Source organism: Podarcis raffonei, chromosome 7 (genome assembly GCF_027172205.1).
Source record: "Podarcis raffonei isolate rPodRaf1 chromosome 7, rPodRaf1.pri, whole genome shotgun sequence".
In the NCBI taxonomy this organism is placed as follows: Eukaryota; Metazoa; Chordata; class Lepidosauria; order Squamata; family Lacertidae; genus Podarcis; species Podarcis raffonei.
Genome location: NC_070608.1, coordinates 7,681,805 through 7,700,406, shown reverse-complemented (window position 1 = coordinate 7,700,406; position 18,602 = coordinate 7,681,805). Strand labels below are relative to the sequence as shown.

The window sequence follows — 18,602 nt, the reverse complement described above, 5'->3', positions numbered from 1 at the left end:
TTTCCCTAATCACAAGAGCTGTTCAACTCCTTCTCACACTCCTCTACCACCCCACCAACCAATGTCCATGACCCAAGAGGTTAGTTTCAGATGTTAAGGCTGAGTCAGAGACCAGAAGTTGAGAAACTTGACTTTCCAAAATGATATGCTTAGTGATATTGTGAATGTCGATTTTTTACTCGTAGGAAAGATCCATAACCCACCAGAATATTGCATTTCCCCTCAAAGCCTTTGAAACTGATGTGTTTCAACAAACACTCCAATAAACAAGATTCCTAAAGTGTTTGTTTGTTCATCAGACATGAATTCCCACTATAGCATGTCTCTTTTGCTATTGTTTGAGTGTCTCAGTTTAATATGGTTGAGCTTTATAGCCAAAACTGACTCCACATTTCTTTATTTTCTCCTGGTAGTAAGATCTATACAAGAAATAGTACTCAAAAGTACAGATATAGCAAGATGAGCAATGATGGCCTGGGATCCTGGTCCACTTTGAATGCTTCATTAGAAGATAATGGAGCAGAAAATGAAACTGACCTCCTAACCCCCCAGGATGGTTTCGATCACGAATTATCACCATATCGTATAGCAGACATTCTTATCTCCATCTCCATTTTACTTATTAGCATTTTTGGACTTATGGGGAATGGAACTGTCATCTGGTTTCTTGGTTTTTGCATGAAGAGGAATCCTTTCACCACTTTCATACTACATCTGGCTGTTGCTGACCTTGGGGCTCTCATGAGCTTATCTTGTTGTTCGATTATGAGAATTTTGAGTTTATTTTCATTCTTACCTTTGTATAGTAACTTGTTCGTAGTATTCGACTGTTTGTTGTTTTTCATGTACAACACTGGTCAGTATCTGTTGACAGCCATTAGCATCGACAGGTGTGTTTCTGTCGTTTTCCCACTTTGGCATAGATGCCACCGACCACCACACTTTTCCACCCTTGTGTGTGCCACAATATGGATCATTTCTTTCCTGCTCACTGTAATCGGCATGATTCTTTTTATTTTTAACATTCTACTGTATACCATTTTCTACCACCTTCTCATGAATGCTATACTTTGCCTCCCACTCATGACTGTTTCCACTCTGGTCCTGTTTATAAAACTTTACTTCAGATCACAACAGAGGAAGAAGGGGAAAGCTTTAACAGCCATCCTGCTTGCCCTCCTCTTCTTCCTCTTCTTAGCTTTCCCACTTACTTGCATTTCATTAATCCGTTTTTTCACTCCACATATAGACTATAATGTTGAATTTTTTGCAATATCTGTTGGGTTATTATGCAGCTGCCTGAATAGCAGTATTAACCCACTGATTTATTTCCTGATTGGGAGAAACAAGAGGGCTCGATCCAGGGAGAGCATGAAGGTCATACTCCAGAGACTTTTCAAAGAGGAGGAAAACTGCAGAGAGAAACGAGAAGTTTCAGTTCAAACCCAGATGTGATGAAAGACTTCAAAAAAGCTCAGAAAGCGTCATATTCTATCTCTTGGTACAGTGGTGCCCCGCAAGACGAATGCCTCGCTAAACGAAAAACCCGCAAGACGAAAGGGTTTTCCGATTTTTAGCGGCTTCGCAAGACAAATTTCCCTATGGGCTTGCTTCGCAAGACGAAAGCCCATAGGGAAATCTCCGGGGACAGCGGGGAAGCGCAGCGCGCCTTCTCCTCTGTTCCCGGACCTGTCCTGAAGGCTTGCGGTGGGAGGTCCGGGAACAGAGGAGAAGGCGCGCAGGGCTTCTCCTCTGTTCCCGGGGCTTGCGGTGGGAGGAGGGTTTTTCCTCCCCACCGCCAACATTCAGAACAGCATTCTGAATGTTGGCGGTCGGGAGGAAAGCCCTCCTCCCACCGCAAGCCTTCAGGACAGGTCCGGGAACAGAGGGGAAGGCGCACAGCCTGGTCTGAAGGCGGTCTCCATAGGAACACATTAATTGATTTTCAATGCATTCCTATGGGAAACCGTGCTTCGCAAGACGAAAAACTCGCAAGAAGAAAAAACTTGCGGAACGAATTAATTTCGTCTTGCGAGGCACCACTGTACTTGTTTTCCTCTGTACTCACTATTCTACTATTTTGGATTCATTTACTCTGTTAATTTTTGTCCTTGTTTTAGCAGTCCTTGTTTTGGTAGGAGTAATGCTTTGTATGTTTTAGAAAATTAAATAAAAAGAAATGCCACTTCAACAGACTTTGAGTTAAGAGGGATGACTTGCTAAATGGTATAGAAAACAGATTCATTGCCAAAGGAATGAAGTAAAGAAATCTTCACATGTAGAGCTCGAATGTTTGAAGAAAACAGAAGAAAACATTTCTCCCAGATTTTTAAAAAAGTGCATGATAGAACATTTCTCCAGTACAATCCCTATTTTCTGTGCTATTTTTCTAGAAAAAGAGGTGCAGAAACTCACCATAAAGGCCTCCCTTGTTCTTTTACAATTGCAATGGCATGCACCTGAGAGGTGCTGAAACTGAGTTCCAGTTAGTTACGGCTAAAAAAGAGCACTGCTTATTATCTGGATGTAGTGATATAGAAATTATAATTGCGTATCGAGGCCCCAAGACCTACCCCTGAAATAAATACACACGGACACTTATATTAGTTTAACTTTTGGGGCAAATTTTGGCCACAACTTTATTGAAATACAATCACGTGAGCGCTATTGGCTTAGGTATTGACTCCCCACTATAACTGACTCCACCTCTCAGGGTGATCGTCAAATGCGGTAAACCAAATGAGGGAACAAGCTCGATGAGAATCAACCTAAGCTCACCCTGGGGTTCCTGTGGTCCTGGCATGGCCCTAGCCCCTCAAGCAGACTTTGGGCGAGATCCAAGACCCCCAGATTCCTTTAACAGAATACCCAGTTCCTGGAGGGGCAGGTGATGGCCACACCTCCCCTCCCCACAATCCAACTGAGCCAATGCCTAACCACCACCTTACAAGTTGCGATGATTTGCTAAGGGGTAGGCAAAAATTAAATGGCTAAAGCCAATCTGCCAAATGGAAAAAAATTCCTACCAAGCCCCTGTTCCAAAACAGGCAAACCAAACCAAAGCAAGGCCAAGCGACTCTACCTAAACTTGGGAGGGTGGGTGGTTGTTCAGCCGTGCAAATGCAAGTGCCTCACTTGCATCACACTGCTGTTTTTAAAGCACCTAGGATCACGCCACCTACTGGCTATTGGCTAAACCAACCTGGCACGATCCCAGGGGAATGACCAGGACTTACTGCTCTCCCCCCCATTTCAACCCTGTCAGGTGAGCTCTTGGGACCTGAGCACAACCAGGACTCTGTTATGAGGATCCCATCTATGTGCATATAGAAATACACAAATTTCTGCCATCTACACCTTTATAGGGCAATGTGACAATTAGCAGAAGTGATTCATGATATCAATGTTTCTCTATCTTTCCAATAAAGTTTTTGGAAAAAACACCAGGGGATATAGGAGGGAGATGGTTCCATATCATGCCACAACGCACTTTCCACTCAATGCTAGCCATCAAGCCTACATCCAAACCTACACTAGACTCCTTTGCATGGTGAAAAACCAAAATCACCATGGATAAAGACTCACCTTGACACATCATCCTATTTAGAAGGATTGGGATGAGGCATGAGAATAAAGCAGTCAGGTGAAACCATGCAGTCCACTCTGCATTGCAGAGCAAAGAGTCACCTCTGAGCATGGGAGAAGATGACTGGGCTCCTCTTAAGCTGATTAGCTTTTCACTGGTACAACCTAAGTGACCCACCACAGTGTGCAAAGGCTCTAATGCAATTGAGAGGCAGCAAGCTGCTCACATAAAAGGCTAACCAAAAATCAGCCTGAGCATGTTACACTCATCATGAGAATGGCACAAAGCACCTGGTGGGTAACAGGGAGAAATTACTGTCTGCAATCCTAGCTCCTACAGTCTCTGTCTGTGTCTGTGTTTCTCTCTCTCTCTGTGTCTCTCTCTCTTAGTGTGTGTGTGCTTGTGTGTGTGTGTGTGATTAATGAAAGTAAATATGATGCTTCAAAAGAGAGGAATTAACGCTGTTGGACTGCTGAAGAAGGATAGAACCCAAGGATTGAGAACTGAATGTGGTCTGAGGCCCAGACCTTTAATTACTCCCATAATGTTTTGGAATTCTTTTGCATATCATTATTACATACTTTGGCCACCTCATGAGAAGAGAAGACTCCCTGGAAAAGACCCTGATTTTGGGAAAGATTGAGGGCACAAGAAGAAGGGGACGACAGAGGACAAGATGGTTAGACAGCGTTCTCGAAGCTACAAACATGAGTCTGACCCAACTGCGGGAGGCAGTGGAAGATAGGAGTGCCTGGCGTGCTCTGGTCAATAGGGTCACGAAGAGTCGCACACAACTAAACGACTAAACAACAACAACATTACATATGTAGTTGTTTTCCCCATAATATAAGTTTTGGGTTAGATGCTTTTGTAACTGTCTCCTCTCACAGGAAACACCCAACTATCTTCTGCAGAAGTTCAAGCAAGATAGCTCTGGTGGCAGATAACAATGTCCTGGCATTTCACGGTCATGAACATGTGCCCAGTATATCATTCTCATACAGACTCTTCTATATCACGTATTTCAGTCTCATATGCAGTAATATAGGTTGATACTTTCCATATTTGGGCTCCTGTATCAGTAGGAGGGACAAAGAGAAGTTGGACTTGCTTACCGCTTGCAAACTCTCTCTTCTCAAGAGTTCCTGCTTGGGACACTGAACTTTAAAAGGCAAGAATCTCCTCCTGAGTTTGTCAAATGCTATCCTGAGACCCAATGTGGAATACAATCATCTTATCACGTGATGCTGGCAAATGGGTTACACAGAACTGAAGACATGTGGGAAGGATCCTACACATGTTGCTAAGAGCCAGATGAGGCATGTTAACAATTTCTGCAAATCTTCTGATTACCTGCTTATTCCAACACCACTTGCTGCTCCCACTCACCTTGCCTGAGGGATGCTGATCCAAAGCTTTCGAAAGGTATGTGAATAGCTAAATTTGATGTCATTCATTAGCAAAGGTAAGAAGGGATCTGTAGCTGAATGGCAATGCTGTGCACCTTTGGCAGATAGGTGGGGCAAGCTAACTCCATGGAGTGTTCTGTTAGAAGGATACCAGGTAGATGGCTGGTGAAGACGGCAGGAATTTTTGGTTCCCACATCCAGTCAGAGCAGCAAGTACTAGGCAGGATGGACTAACAGTTTGTCTTATTCATTATGTTGTAAAAATCTTGCTTCTCTATTGTGGGTCTTTTTCTGATTTTCATATTTCTTATCAGTCTTGAAGTCCATAAAAAGGTTAAATATTTAGGGATTTGGTTAACATCAAGAAACATAAACCTATTTAAAAATAACTATGAAAAAAATTTGGCTTGAGATAAAAAGAAATTTAGAAATATGGAGCAGAATGAATCTCACAATGTTAGGAAAAATATCGGCAATAAGTCACACCAACAGGCTAAAGAACAGTTTCTACCTGTGGGCTGTGAGAATGCTGAATGGAAGACAGCAACATTGCAGCTGATGTTCGGGGTAGGTAGTCGTAGGACAGCACACAGACTGTAACAAGGACTGAGAGATTGTGGGGAGGAGGGGGGCTCATTTAATCTCACTGTAAACAAGTGGTTGAGTGACAATAAATTATTTCTATTTCTAATATGAGTGTCTCACTTTCATATGGTTGAGCTTTGTAGCCAAAACTGACTCCATATTTGTTTCTTTTCTCCTGGTTGGAAGAGCCATGGAAGGAGTAGCTCAAAAGTAGAGATCCAGCAAGATGAGCAATGATGGCCTGGGATCCTGGTCCCCTTGGAATGCTTCATGGGAAGATATTGGAGCAGAAAATGAAACTGACCTCCTAACCCCCCAGGATGGTTTTGATCATGAATTATCACCATATCGTATAGCAGACATTCTTATCCCCATCTTCATTTTACTTATTAGCATTTTTGGAATCATTGGGAATGGGACTGTCATCTGGTTTCTTGGCTTTTGCATGAAGAGGAATCCTTTCACCACTTTCATACTACATCTGGCTGTTGCTGACCTTGGGGCTCTCATGAGCTTATCTTCTCTTTCGATTATGAGCATTTTGAATTTATTTCCATACTTACTTTGGCATATTTACTTGGTCCCAGTATTCGGGTATTTGTTGTTGTTCATGTACAACACTGGTCAATATCTGTTGACAGCCATCAGCATGGACAGGTGTGTTTCTGTCGTCTTTCCCTTTTGGCATCGATGCCACAGACCACCACACTTTTCCTCCCTTCTGTGTGCCACAATATGGATCATTTCTTTCCCGCTCCATGTAATCGGCATGATTTATTCTCTTTTTGGAGATATAATGAATCCCCTTTTCTATCTGCTTCTAATGAATGCTATACTTTGCCTCCCACTCATGACTGTTTCCACTCTGATCCTGTTTATAAAAGTTTACTTTAGATCACAACAAATGAAGAAGGAAAAAGCTTTAACAGTCATTCTACTTGTCATCTTCTTCCTCTTCTTAGCTTTCCCATATACTTGCATTTTATTAATCAGTTTTTTCACTCCACTTATAGACTATAATGTGGAATCTGTTGGGTTCTTATGCAGCTGCCTGAATAGCAGTATTAACCCACTGATTTATTTCCTGATTGGGAGAAACAAGAGGGCTCAATCCAGGGAGAGCATGAAGGTCATACTCCAGAGGCTTTTCAAAGAGGAGGAAAACTGCAGAGAGGAACAAGAAATTCCAGTTCAAAGCCAGATGTGAAGAGTTCAAAATAGCTCAGAAAGTGTCATATTCTATCTCTTGGTGTATTTCTTGGTACTTGTTTTCCTCTGTACTCACTATTTTACTATTCTGGATTCATTTACTCTGTTAATTTTTGTCCTTGTTTCAGGAGTATCGCTAAAAGCCCCTTGGATTGCCCATTTGGCAGGATTAATGTTTTGTATGTTTTAGAAAATGAAATAAAAAGAAATGCCACTTCAGCAGACTTTGAGCTAAGAGGGATGACTTGCTAAATGATTTAGAAAACAGATTCATTGCAAAGGGAATGAAGTAAAGAAATCTTCACATGTAGAGCTCAAATGTTTGAAGAAAACAGAAGAAAATGTTTCTCCCAGATTTTTTTTAAAAGTGCATGATAGAACATTCCACCAGTACAATCCCTATTTTCTGTGCTATTTTTCTAGAAAAAGAGGTGCAGAAACTCACCATAAAGGCCTCCCTTGTTCTGTTATAATTTCAGCGGCACGCACCTGAGAGGTGCTGGAACTGAGTTCCAATTAGTTACGGCTGAAAAATAGCACTGCTTATTATATGGATGTAGTGATATAGAAATTATAATTGCGTCTCGAGGCCCCTAGACCCACCCCTAAAATAAATACACACAGACACTTATATTAGTTTAACTTTTGGGGCAAATTTTGGCCACAACTTTATTGAAATACAATCACGTGAGCGTTATTGGCTTAGGCATTGACTCCCCACTATAACTGACTCCACATCTCAGGGTGATCGTTGAATGGGGTCAACCAAATGAGGGAGCAAACTTGATGAGAACCAGCCTAAGCTCACCTTGGGGTTCCTGTGGTCCTGGCATGGCCCTAGCCCCTCAAGTGGACTTCAGACAAGATCCAGGACCCCCAGATTCCTTTAAAGGAATACCCAGTTCCTGGAGGGGCAGGTGATGGCCACACCTCCCCTCCCCACAATCCAACTGAGCCAATGCCTAACAGCCACCTTACAAGATGTGATGATTTGCTAAGGGGTAGGCAAAAATCAAATGGCTAAAGCCAATCTGAAAATGGAAAAAAAAATCCTATCCAACCCCTGTTCCAATACAGGCGACCGAAACCAAAGCAAGGCCAAGCGACTCTACCTAAACTTGGGAGGGTGGGCAGGTGTTCAGTGGTGCAAATGCAAGTGCCTCACATGCATCACATTTCTGTTTTTAAAGCACCTGGGATCACACAACCTCCAGGCTATTGGCTAAAGCCAGCTGGCATGATCCCAGGGGAATGGCCAGGACTTCCCGCCCCCCCCCCATTCCAACCCTGTCAGGTGAGCTCTTGGGTCCCGAGCACAACCAGGACTCTGTTATGAGGATCCCATCTATGTGCATATTGAAATACACAAAGTTCTGCCATCTACACCTTTATAGGGCAATGTGACTATTAGCAGAAGTGATTTGTGACATCAATGTTTCTCTATCTTTCCAATAAATTTTTGAAAAAAACACCAGGGGATATAGGAGGGAGATGGTTCCATATCATGCCACAATGCACTTTCCGCTCAATGCTAGCCATTGATGCTATATCCAAAGCTACACTAGACTCCTTTGCACGATGAAGAACCGACATCACCATGGACTCACCTTGACACATCATTCTCGTCAACACTTATTAAGAAGCATTGGGATGGGGCATCAGAATAAAGCAGGCAGGTGAAACCATGCAGTTCACTCTGCACTGCAAAGCAAAGAGTCACCTCTGAGCAGGGGAGAAGATGACTGGTCTCCTCTTAAGCTGATTAGCTTTTCACTGGAACAACCTAAGTGACCCACCAAAGTGTGCAAAGGCTCTAATGCAATTGAGAGGCAGCAAGCTGCTCACATAAAAGGCTAAACAAAAATCAGCCTGAGCGAGTAACACTCATTATCAGAATGGCACAAAGCACCTGGAGGGTAACAGGGAGAAATTACTGTCTTCAGTCCTAGCTCCTGCAGTCTCTGTGTCTGTGTCTGTGTTTGTGGCTGTCTCTCTCTCTCTCTTAGTGTGTGTGTGCTTGTGTGTGTGTGCGATTAATGAAAGTAAATATGATGCTTCAAAAGAGAGGAATTAACTTGCTGTTGGACTGCTGAAGAAGGATAGAACCCAAGGATTGAGAACTGAATGTGGTCTGAGGCCCAGAACTTTAATTACCCCATAATGTTTTGGAATTCTTTTGCATATCATTATTGCATATATAGTCACTTTCCCCCATAATATAAGTTTTGGGTTTGATGCTTATGTAACTGTCTCCTCTCAAAGGAAACACCCAACTATCTTCTGCAGAAGTTCAAGCAAGATAGCTCTGGTGGCAGATAAAAAGGTCCTGACATTTAACGGTCATGAACATGTGCCCAGTATATCATTCTCATACAGAGTTTTCTATATCACGTATTTCAGTCTCATATGCAGTAATATAGGTTGATACTTTCCATGTTTGGGCTCCTGTATCAGCAGGAGGGACAAAGAGAAGTTGGACTTGCTTACCACTTGCAAATTCTCTCTTCTCAAGAGTTCCTGTTAGCGACACTGAACTTTAAAAGGCAAGAATCTCCTCCTGAGTTTGTCAAATGCTATCCTGAGACCCAATGTGGAATACAATCATCTTATCACATGATGCTGGCAAATGGGTTGCACAGAACTGAAGACATGTGGGAAGGATCCTACACATCTTGCTAAGAACCAGATGAGGTATCTTAACAATTTCTGCAAATTTTCCGATTACCTGATTATTCCAGCACCACTTGCTGCTCCCACTCACCTTGCCTGAGGGATGCTGATCCAAAGCTTTTGAAAGGTATGTGAATAGCTAAATTTGATGTCATTCATTAGCAAAGGTAAGAGGGGATCTGTAGCTGAATGGCAATGCTGTGCACCTTTGGCTGATAGGTGGGACAAGCTAACTCCATGGAGTGTTCTGTTGGTAGGATACCAGTTGGATGGCAGGTGAAGATGGCAGGAATTTTTGGTTCCCACATCCAGTCAGAGCAGAAAGTACTAGGCAGGATGGACTAACAGTTTGTCTTATTCATTACACATTGTAAAAATCTTGCTGCCTGGCTTATCTATTGTGGGTCTTTTTCGGATTTTCATATTTCTTATCAATCTCAATTTGACTTGAGTTTTATTTTATTCACTTTTCTTAAAAATCACCTTTTAATAATAATAAAAAAACAGATGCCTTCCCAATTCATTCTGGCTTTTGTTTTCCTAAACACAAGAGCTGTTCAACTCCTTCTCCCACTCCTCTTCTCCACCACCCAGCCATTCCACCCTCAATGTCTGCAACACAAGAGGTTAGTGGTCTGAGGTCCAAAACGTCAATGATCCCCATAATATTTTGGAATGCTTTTGTCTATCATCATTACATATATAGTTACTTTCCCCATAATATCAGTTTTGGTTTTGATGCTTTTATAAGTGTCTCCTCTCACAGGCAACACCCAACTATCTTCTCCAGAAGCTCAAGCAAGATAGCTCTGGTGGCAGATAACAAGGGCCTGGCATTTCGTTTTTCAGGTTGTGTTTTTTCAGGTTACGGACGTGCCAAAACCTGGAAGTACTGGAATGGGTAACTTCTCGGTTTCGGCGGTTGTGTGTGCGCAGAAGTACTAAATCGTTCTTTGCACATGCGCAGAAGAACTGAATCACAACCCACGCATGCGAAGGTGCACTACTGCAGGTTGCGAATGCTGCGGAGGAATAACTAATTTTTATTCCTTTCCATTGAAAATCTTCCAATTAATGACAAATCAAAGCAAATCATTCCATATTACAATAATAGCAGTACCACCAATTATATATTCTCCACAACCCAACCAATGTCTACGACACAAGACATTAGTTTCTGATCTTAAGGCTGAGTTAGAGAGCAGAGGAAGAGAAATTGAGTTCTAAAATGATATGCTTACTGATGTTGTGAATGTAGTTTTTTTTTACTCAGAGGAAAGATCCACAACACATCGGCGAACTCCATTTCCCTCCAAAGCCTTGGAAACTGATAAGTTGTGACAAACATTCCAAAGAACTATATTCCTAAAGTGTTTGTTGATCAGTCATGAATTCCCACTATAGCATGTCTCTTTTATTATTGTTTGAGTGCCTCAGTTTAATATGGTTGGGCTTATAAGCCAAAACTGACTTCACATTTGTTTATTTTCTCCAGGTAGGAAGAGCAATACAAGGAGTAGCTCAAAAGTAGAGATCCAGCAAGATGAGCAATGATGGCCTGGGATCCTGGTCCACTTTGAATGCTTCATGGGAAGATATTGGAGCAGAAAATGGAACTGACCTCCTAACCCCCCAGGATGGTTTTGATCAGAAATCATCACTATATCTTCCAGCAGTAAATATTCTATATTTCTTAATTCTAGTTATTAGCATTTTTGGACTTATGGGGAATGGGACTGTCATCTGGTTTCTTGGTTTTTGCATGAAGAGGAATCCTTTCACCACTTTCATACTAAATCTGGCTGTTGCTGACCTTGGGGCCCTCATTTGCTTATCTTCTTATTTGATTGTGTATCTTGTGGTGTCATTTCCATCCTTATCTGTGGATATTAGCTTGTGTGTACAGTTGTTTGAGTTTTTCTTGTTGTTCATGTACAACACTGGTCAATACCTGTTGACGGCCATTAGCATGGACAGGTGTGTTTCTGTTGTTTTCCCCCTTTGGCATAGATGCCACCGACCACCACACTTTTCCACCTTTGTGTGTGCCACAATATGGATCATTTCCTTCCTGTTCTCTGTAATCAACTTGATTCTTTTTATTTTTAATATTTTTCTGGACCTCCTTTTCTACCAGCTTCTGTTAAATGCTGTTCTTTTCCTCCCACTTATGACTGTCTCCTCTCTGAACCTGTTTATAAAAGTTTGGTTTCAATCACAACAGAGGAAGAAGGGAAAAGCTTTAACAGCCATCCTACTTGCCCTCATAATCTTCCTCTTCTTAGCTTTCCCATTTACTTGCATTTCATTAATCTATTTTTTCGATCCACCTTTGGACTATGATGTTTCATCTTTTAAAGTATCTGTTGTGTTATTATGCAGCTGCCTGAACAGCAGTATTAACCCACTGATTTATTTCCTGATTGGGAGAAACAAGAGGACTCGATCCAGGGAGAGCATGAAGGTCATACTCTAGACACTTTTCAAAGAGGAGGAAAACTGCAGAGAGGAACAAGAAGTTCCAGTTCAAAGCCGGATGTGAAGACTTCAAACTAGCTAGAAAGCTTCATTTTCTATCATTTGGTGTATTTCTTGGTACTTGTTTTCCTCTGTACTCACTATTGTTTTATTATTTTGGATTCATTTACTCTGTTAATTTTTGTCCTCGTTTCAGTAGTATCGTTTCAAGCCCCTTGGATTCCCTAATTTGCAGGATAAGTGTTTTACATGTTTGAGAAAATGAAATAAAAAGAAATGCCACTTCAACAGACTTTGACAAGAGGGATGACTTGCTAAATGGTATACAAAAGAGATTCATTGCCAAAGGGAATGAAGTAAAGAAATCTTCACACGTAGGGCCCAAATGTTTGAAGAAAACAGAAGAAAATATTTTCCCCAGATTTTTTGAAAAAAAGTGCATTATGGGACATTCTACCACTATAACCCCTATTTTCTGTGCTATTACAATTTCAATGGCACCCATCTGAGAGGTGCCGAAATTGAGTTCCGGAGAGTTCTGGCTGAAAAAGATCCCTGCTTATTATACGAAGGTAGTGATATAGACATTGTAACTATGTGCATATAGAAATCCATAAAATTCTGCCATCTACAACTTTATAGGGCAATGTGACAATTAGCAGAAGTGATTCATGACATCAATGCTTCTCTATCTTTCCAATAAAGTTTTTGAAAAAAACACCAGAGCATACAGGGGAGATGGTTCCATATCATGCCACAATGCACTTTCCACTCAATGCTAGCCGTCAAGCCTATATCCAAAGCTACACTAGACTCCTTTGCATGGTGAAGAACTGAAATCACCATGTATAAAGACTCACCTTGACACATCATTCTGGTCAATACTTATTAAGAAGGATTGGCATGGGGCATGAGAATAAAGCAGTCAGGTGAAACCATGCAGTCCACTGTGCATTGCAGAGCAAAGAGTCACCTCTGAGCAGGGGGGAAGATGATTGGGTTCCTCTTAAGCTGATTAGCTTTTCACTGGCACAACCTAAGTGACCCACCACAGTGTGCAAGCTGCTCACATAAAAGGTTAACCAAAAATCAGCATGAGCAAGTAAGACTCATCATCAGAATGGCACAAAGCCCTGATGGGTGACAGAGAAAGATTACTGTCTTCAAACCCAGCTCCTGCAGTCTCTGTATCTCTCTGTCTGTCTTTCTCTCTCTCTCTTAGTGTGTGTGTGCGCGCGTGCACGATTAATGAAAGTAAATCTGATGTTTCAAAAGAGAGGAATTAACTTCCTGTTGGACTGATGCAGAAGGATTGAACCCAAGGATTGAGAACTGGATTTGGTCTGTGGCCCAGAACTTTAATTACCCCCATAATGTTTTGGAATGCTTTTGCATATCATTTTTGCATATATAGTTATTTTCCCCATAATATAAGTTTTGGGTTTGATGCTTTTGTAACTGTCTCCTCTAACAGGAAACACCCAACTATTTTCTGCAGAAGTTCAAGAAAGATAGCTCTGGTGGCAGATAACAAGGTCCTGGCATTTAACGGTCATGAACATGTGCCCAGTAGACCATTCTCATACAGAGTCTTCTATATCACATATCTAAGTCTCATGTGCAGTAATATCAAGTTGATATTTCTCATGTTTGCCCTCCTGTATCCAAAATTATACCACCATTGCATAAGAGGCATGCTTTGTGTAGCACTGAGAGGGACATAAAAACTGCAGAACAACCCAAAAAAAATTCAGTGGAATGGGATATGGAATGACTAAATGGAAAAAACTAAGAACCAGGTGGAAGGAGGCATTCTGTAGCTCTCTCTCTCCCTCCCCCCCCTCTCACACACAGAGAGACATTAGCATGGACAGGTGTGTTTCACCATTGCATAAGAGGCATGCTTTGTGTAGCACTGAGAGGGACATAAAAACTGCAGAACAACCCAAAGAAAACTCAGTGGAATGGGATATTGAATGAGTGAGTGTGGAAAAAAATTAGACCCTGATGGAAGGCGCATGCAGTAGGTCTCTCTCTCTCTCTCTCTCTCTCTCTCACACACACACACACACACACACACACACACACACAGTCCCTTGATCTGGCTAGATTGCAGCCTTATTCAGACTGAGAATTAATTTTTTCCTTGTCACCCAGATGGAATGAAGAGTACTCGATATCAATAAATACAGGCTGTAAAGAACTGGTGCATATGGGATCGGACAGAAGTGTGCCCACATCCAACCAAAAAAAGCAGATTGGCCTCCCACACATGTCAAAGTTTTCTCAAGGGGGCGCTTAAGGCCTGCCAGCAGGACATCACGGAGGAGGCGAGTACTGTTGTATTCAGAAGCTGTTGTAGTCTTCCTTGAAGCATCTGTTTGGCAGTTGTGAGACCAGTACAATTGACTGCAAGGGCCACTGACCTGATCTAGCAGGACTCTCTTTTTGTTCTTTAGATACATTTCTCCACCCCAGCCTACGTTCTTCCCCAGCAGAACCAACAGCAAGCTGATTACTCTCTGAATACACTGGTTAGTCTTTCTGTTAATGGGTCAGGTGACACTCTAATCAAGAAAGATATTTCTCCAGATAGGGACAAAGAGAAGTTGGACTTGCTTACCACTTGCAAACTCTCTCTTCTCAAGAGTGCTTGCTTGGGGCACTGAACTTTAGAAGGCAAGAATCTCCTCCTGAGTTTGCCAAATGCTATCCTGAGACCCAAGGCACAAAGCAACCAGCTTATCACACGATGCTGGCAAATGGATTAAACAGAACTGAAGAGACATGGGCAGGATTCTACACTTCTTGCTAAGAACCAGATGAGGCGTCTTAACAATTTCTGCAAATCTTCTGATTACCTGCTTATTCCAGCACCACTTGCTGCTCCCACTCACCATGCCGGAGGGATGCTGATCCAAAGTTTTTTGAGAGCAATGCGAATAGCTACTTTTGATGTCATTCATTAGCAAAGGTAAGAGGGGATCTGTTGCTGAATGACAGTGCTTGCACCTTTGGCTGATAGGCGGGACAAGCTAATTCCCTGGAGTGTTCTGTTATTAGAATACCAGGTGGATGGCTGGTGAAGACGGCAGAAATTTTTGGTTCCCACATCCAGTCAGAGCAGAAAGTACTAGGCAGGATAGAGTAATGGTTTGTCTAATATATTCCACATTGCAAAAATCTTGCTGTCTGGCTAATCTATTGTGGCTTTTTTTTCTAATTTTCATATTTCTTAACAATCCCAATTCAACTTGAGTTTTATTTATCCACTTTTGTTCAAAATCACATTTTAATAACAATAAAATTACACATGCCTTCCCAATTCATTCCAGAATCACAAGAGCTGTTCAACTCCTTCTCACACTCGTCTTCTCCACCACCCAACCAACCGAAGTTAATGACACAGAGGTTAATTTCCGATCTTATGCCTGAGTCAGAGAGCAGAAGAGGAGAATTTGAGTTCTAAAATGATGTGCTTACTGATGTTGTGAATGCAGTTTTTTTACTTAGAGGAAAGATCCACAACACATCGGCGAACTCCATTTCCCCCCAAAGCCTTTGAAACTGATAATTTGTGACAAACATTCCTGTGAACCATATTCCTAATGTGTTTGTTTATCAGTCATTAATTCCCACTATAGCATGTCTCTTTTATTATTGTTTGTCTCAGTTTAATAGGTTGAGCTTTATAGCTAAAACTGGCTCCACATTTGTTTATTTTCTCCTGGTAGTAAGAGCTATACAAGAAAAAGTACCCAAAAGTACAGATCCAGCAAGATGAGGAATGATGGCCTGGGATCCTGGTCCACTTTGAATGCTTCATTGGAAGATATTGGAGCAGAAAATGAAACTGACCTCCTAACCCCCCAGGATGGTTTTGATTATGAATTATCACCATATAGTATAGCTGACATTCTTATCCCCATTTTACTTATCTCCATTTTACTTATTAGCATTTTTGAAATCATTGGGAATGGAACTGTCATCTGGTTTCTTGGCTTTTGTATGAAGAGCAATCCTTTCACCACTTTCATACTACATCTGGCTGTTGCTGACCTTGGGGCTCTCATGAGCTTATCTTGTTGTTCGATTATGAGAATTTTGAGTTTATTTTCATTCTTACCTTTGTATAGTAACTTGTTCGTAGTATTCGACTGTTTGTTGTTGTTCATGTACAACACTGGTCAATATCTGTTGACAGCCATTAGCATTGACAGGTGTGTTTCTGTTGTTTTCCCACTTTGGCATAGATGCCACCGACCACCACACTTTTCCACCCTTGTGTGTGCCACAATATGGATCATTTCTTTCCTGCTCACTGTAATCAGCATGATTCTTTATCTTTTTAGAGATACAATGAATCCCCTTTTCTATCTGCTTCTAATGAATGCTATACTTTGTCTCCCACTCATGACTGTTTCCACTCTGGTCCTGTTTATAAAAGTTTACTTCAGATCACAACTGAGGAAGAAGGGAAAAGCTTTAACAGCCATCCTACTTGCTCTCCTCTTATTCCTCTTCTTAGCTTTCCCATTTACTTGCATTTTATTAATCAGATTTTCCCCTCCACTTATAGACTATAATGTTGTAATTTTTGCAATACCAGTTGGGTTATTATGCAGCTGCCTGAATAGCAGTATTAACCCACTGATTTATTTCCTGATTGGGAGAAACAAGAGGACTCGATCTAGGGACAGCATGAAGGTCATACTCCAGAGACTTTTCAAAGAGGAGGAAAACTGCAGAGAGGAACAAGAAGTTCCAGTTCAAACCCGGATGTGAAGACTTCAAAATAGCTGGGAAAACTTCATTTTCTATCCTCTGGTGTATTTCTAGGTACTTGTTTTCCTCTGTACTCACTATTTTATTATTTTGGATTCATTTACTCTGTTAATTTTTGTTCTTGTTTTAGCAGTACTGTTAAAAGCCCCTTGGATTGCCCATTTGGCAGAATTAATGCTTTTTATGTTTTAGAAAATTAAATAAAAAGAAATGCCGCTTTAACAGTGTGAGTTGAGTGGGATGACTTGCTAAATGGTATAGATAACAGATTCATTGCCAAAGGGAATGAAGTAAAGAAATCTTCACATGTAGAGCTCGAATGTTTGAAGAAAACAGAAGAAAGTATTTCCCCCAGATTTTTTGAAAAAATGCATGATGGAACATTCCACCAGTACAATCCCTATTTTCTGTGCTATTTTTCTAGAAAAAGAGGTGCAGAAACTGACCATAAAGGCCTGCCTTGTTCTCCTATTATAGCCATGGCACCCACCTAAGAGGTGTGGGAATTGAGTTCTGGTGAGTTGCGGCTGAAAAAAAGCCATGCTTATTATATGGTTGTTATAAAAATTGTTAAAATTCTGCTATCTACACCTTCATAGGGCAATGTGACAATTAGCAGAAGTGATTCATGACATCAATGTTTCTCTATCTTTCCATTAAATTTTTTGAAAAAAATCATCAGAGGATACAGTAGGGAGGTGGTTCCATATCATGCCACAATGCACTTTCCACTCAATGCTACCCGTCAAGCCTATATCCAAAGCTACACTAGACTCCTTTGCATGGTGAAGAACTGAAATCACCATGTATAAAGACTCACCTTGACACATCATTTTCGTTAACACTTATTAAGAAGGATTAGGATGGGGCATGAGAATAAAGCAATCAGTGAAACCATGCAGTCCACTCTGCAGTGCAGAGCAAAGAGTCCCCTTTGAGCAGGGGAGAAGTTGACTGGGCTCCTCTTAAGCTGATTAGCTTTTCACTGGCACAAGTTAGTAACCCACCACAATGTGCAAAGGCTCTAATGCAATTGAGAGGAAGCAAGCTGCTCACTTAAAAAGCTAAACAAAAATCAGCTTGAGCAAGTAACACTCATCATCAAAATGGCACAAAGCACCTGATGGGTGGCAGAGAAAGATTACTGCCTTCCAACACAGCTCCTACAGTCTGTTTGTGTGTGTGCGCGCGCGCGTGTGCGTAACGAAAGTACCATAAATCTAATTATTCAAAAGAGAGGAATTAACTTGCTGTTGAACTGATGCAGAAGGATTGAACCCAAGGATTGAGAATTGGATATGGTGTGAGTCCCAGAACTTTAATTACCCCCATAATGTTTTGTAATTCTTTTATATATCATTATTGCAGATACAGTTATTTTCCCCATAATATAAGTTTTGGGTTTGATGCTTTTGTAACTGTCTCCTCTCACAGGAAGCACCCAACTATCTTCTGCAGAAGTTCAAGCAAGATAGCTCTGGTGGCAGATAACAATGTCCTGGCATTTAACGGTCAAGGACATGTGCCCAGTAGACCATTCTCATACAGACTCTTCTATATCACATATTTCAGTCTCATATGCAGTAATATCAAGTTGATACTTTCCATGTTTGGGCTCCTGTATCAGCAGGAGGGACAAAGAGAAGTTGGACTTGCTTACCGCTTGCAAACTCTCTCTTCTCAAGAGTTCCTGCTTGGGAAACTGAACTTTAGAAGGCAGTGTCCTCCTGAGTTTTTCAAATGCTATCCTGAGACCCAATGTGGAATACAATCATCTTATCACATGATGCGGGCAAATGGATTACACAGAACTGAAGACACGTAGGAATATCTTACACATCTTGCTAAGAGCCATATGAGGCATCTTAACAATTTCTGAA

At 41.4% G+C, this 18,602-nt stretch overlaps 4 protein-coding genes across 4 annotated transcripts; all 4 read left to right on the top strand.

Moving 5' to 3' along the window:
- Nucleotides 1-459: 459 nt before the first annotated feature.
- LOC128416846 (mas-related G-protein coupled receptor member H-like) lies at nt 460-1,455 on the top strand. The gene has a single exon (XM_053394863.1). The coding sequence runs from the start codon at nt 460-462 to the stop codon at nt 1,453-1,455; it is 996 nt and encodes a 331-aa protein (XP_053250838.1).
- A 4,340-nt stretch (nt 1,456-5,795) lies between these two features.
- Nucleotides 5,796-6,949, top strand: LOC128416844 (proto-oncogene Mas-like). Its single transcript, XM_053394862.1, has one exon. The coding sequence runs from the start codon at nt 5,807-5,809 to the stop codon at nt 6,785-6,787; it is 981 nt and encodes a 326-aa protein (XP_053250837.1). The 5' UTR covers nt 5,796-5,806; the 3' UTR covers nt 6,788-6,949.
- Nucleotides 6,950-10,957: 4,008 nt separating this feature from the next.
- Nucleotides 10,958-12,416, top strand: LOC128416843 (proto-oncogene Mas-like). The gene has a single exon (XM_053394861.1). The coding sequence runs from the start codon at nt 11,003-11,005 to the stop codon at nt 11,933-11,935; it is 933 nt and encodes a 310-aa protein (XP_053250836.1). The 5' UTR covers nt 10,958-11,002; the 3' UTR covers nt 11,936-12,416.
- Nucleotides 12,417-15,678: 3,262 nt separating this feature from the next.
- On the top strand, nt 15,679-16,835 carry LOC128416842 (mas-related G-protein coupled receptor member H-like). Its single transcript, XM_053394860.1, has one exon. The coding sequence runs from the start codon at nt 15,718-15,720 to the stop codon at nt 16,720-16,722; it is 1,005 nt and encodes a 334-aa protein (XP_053250835.1). The 5' UTR covers nt 15,679-15,717; the 3' UTR covers nt 16,723-16,835.
- The last annotated feature ends 1,767 nt before the right edge of the window (nt 16,836-18,602 follow it).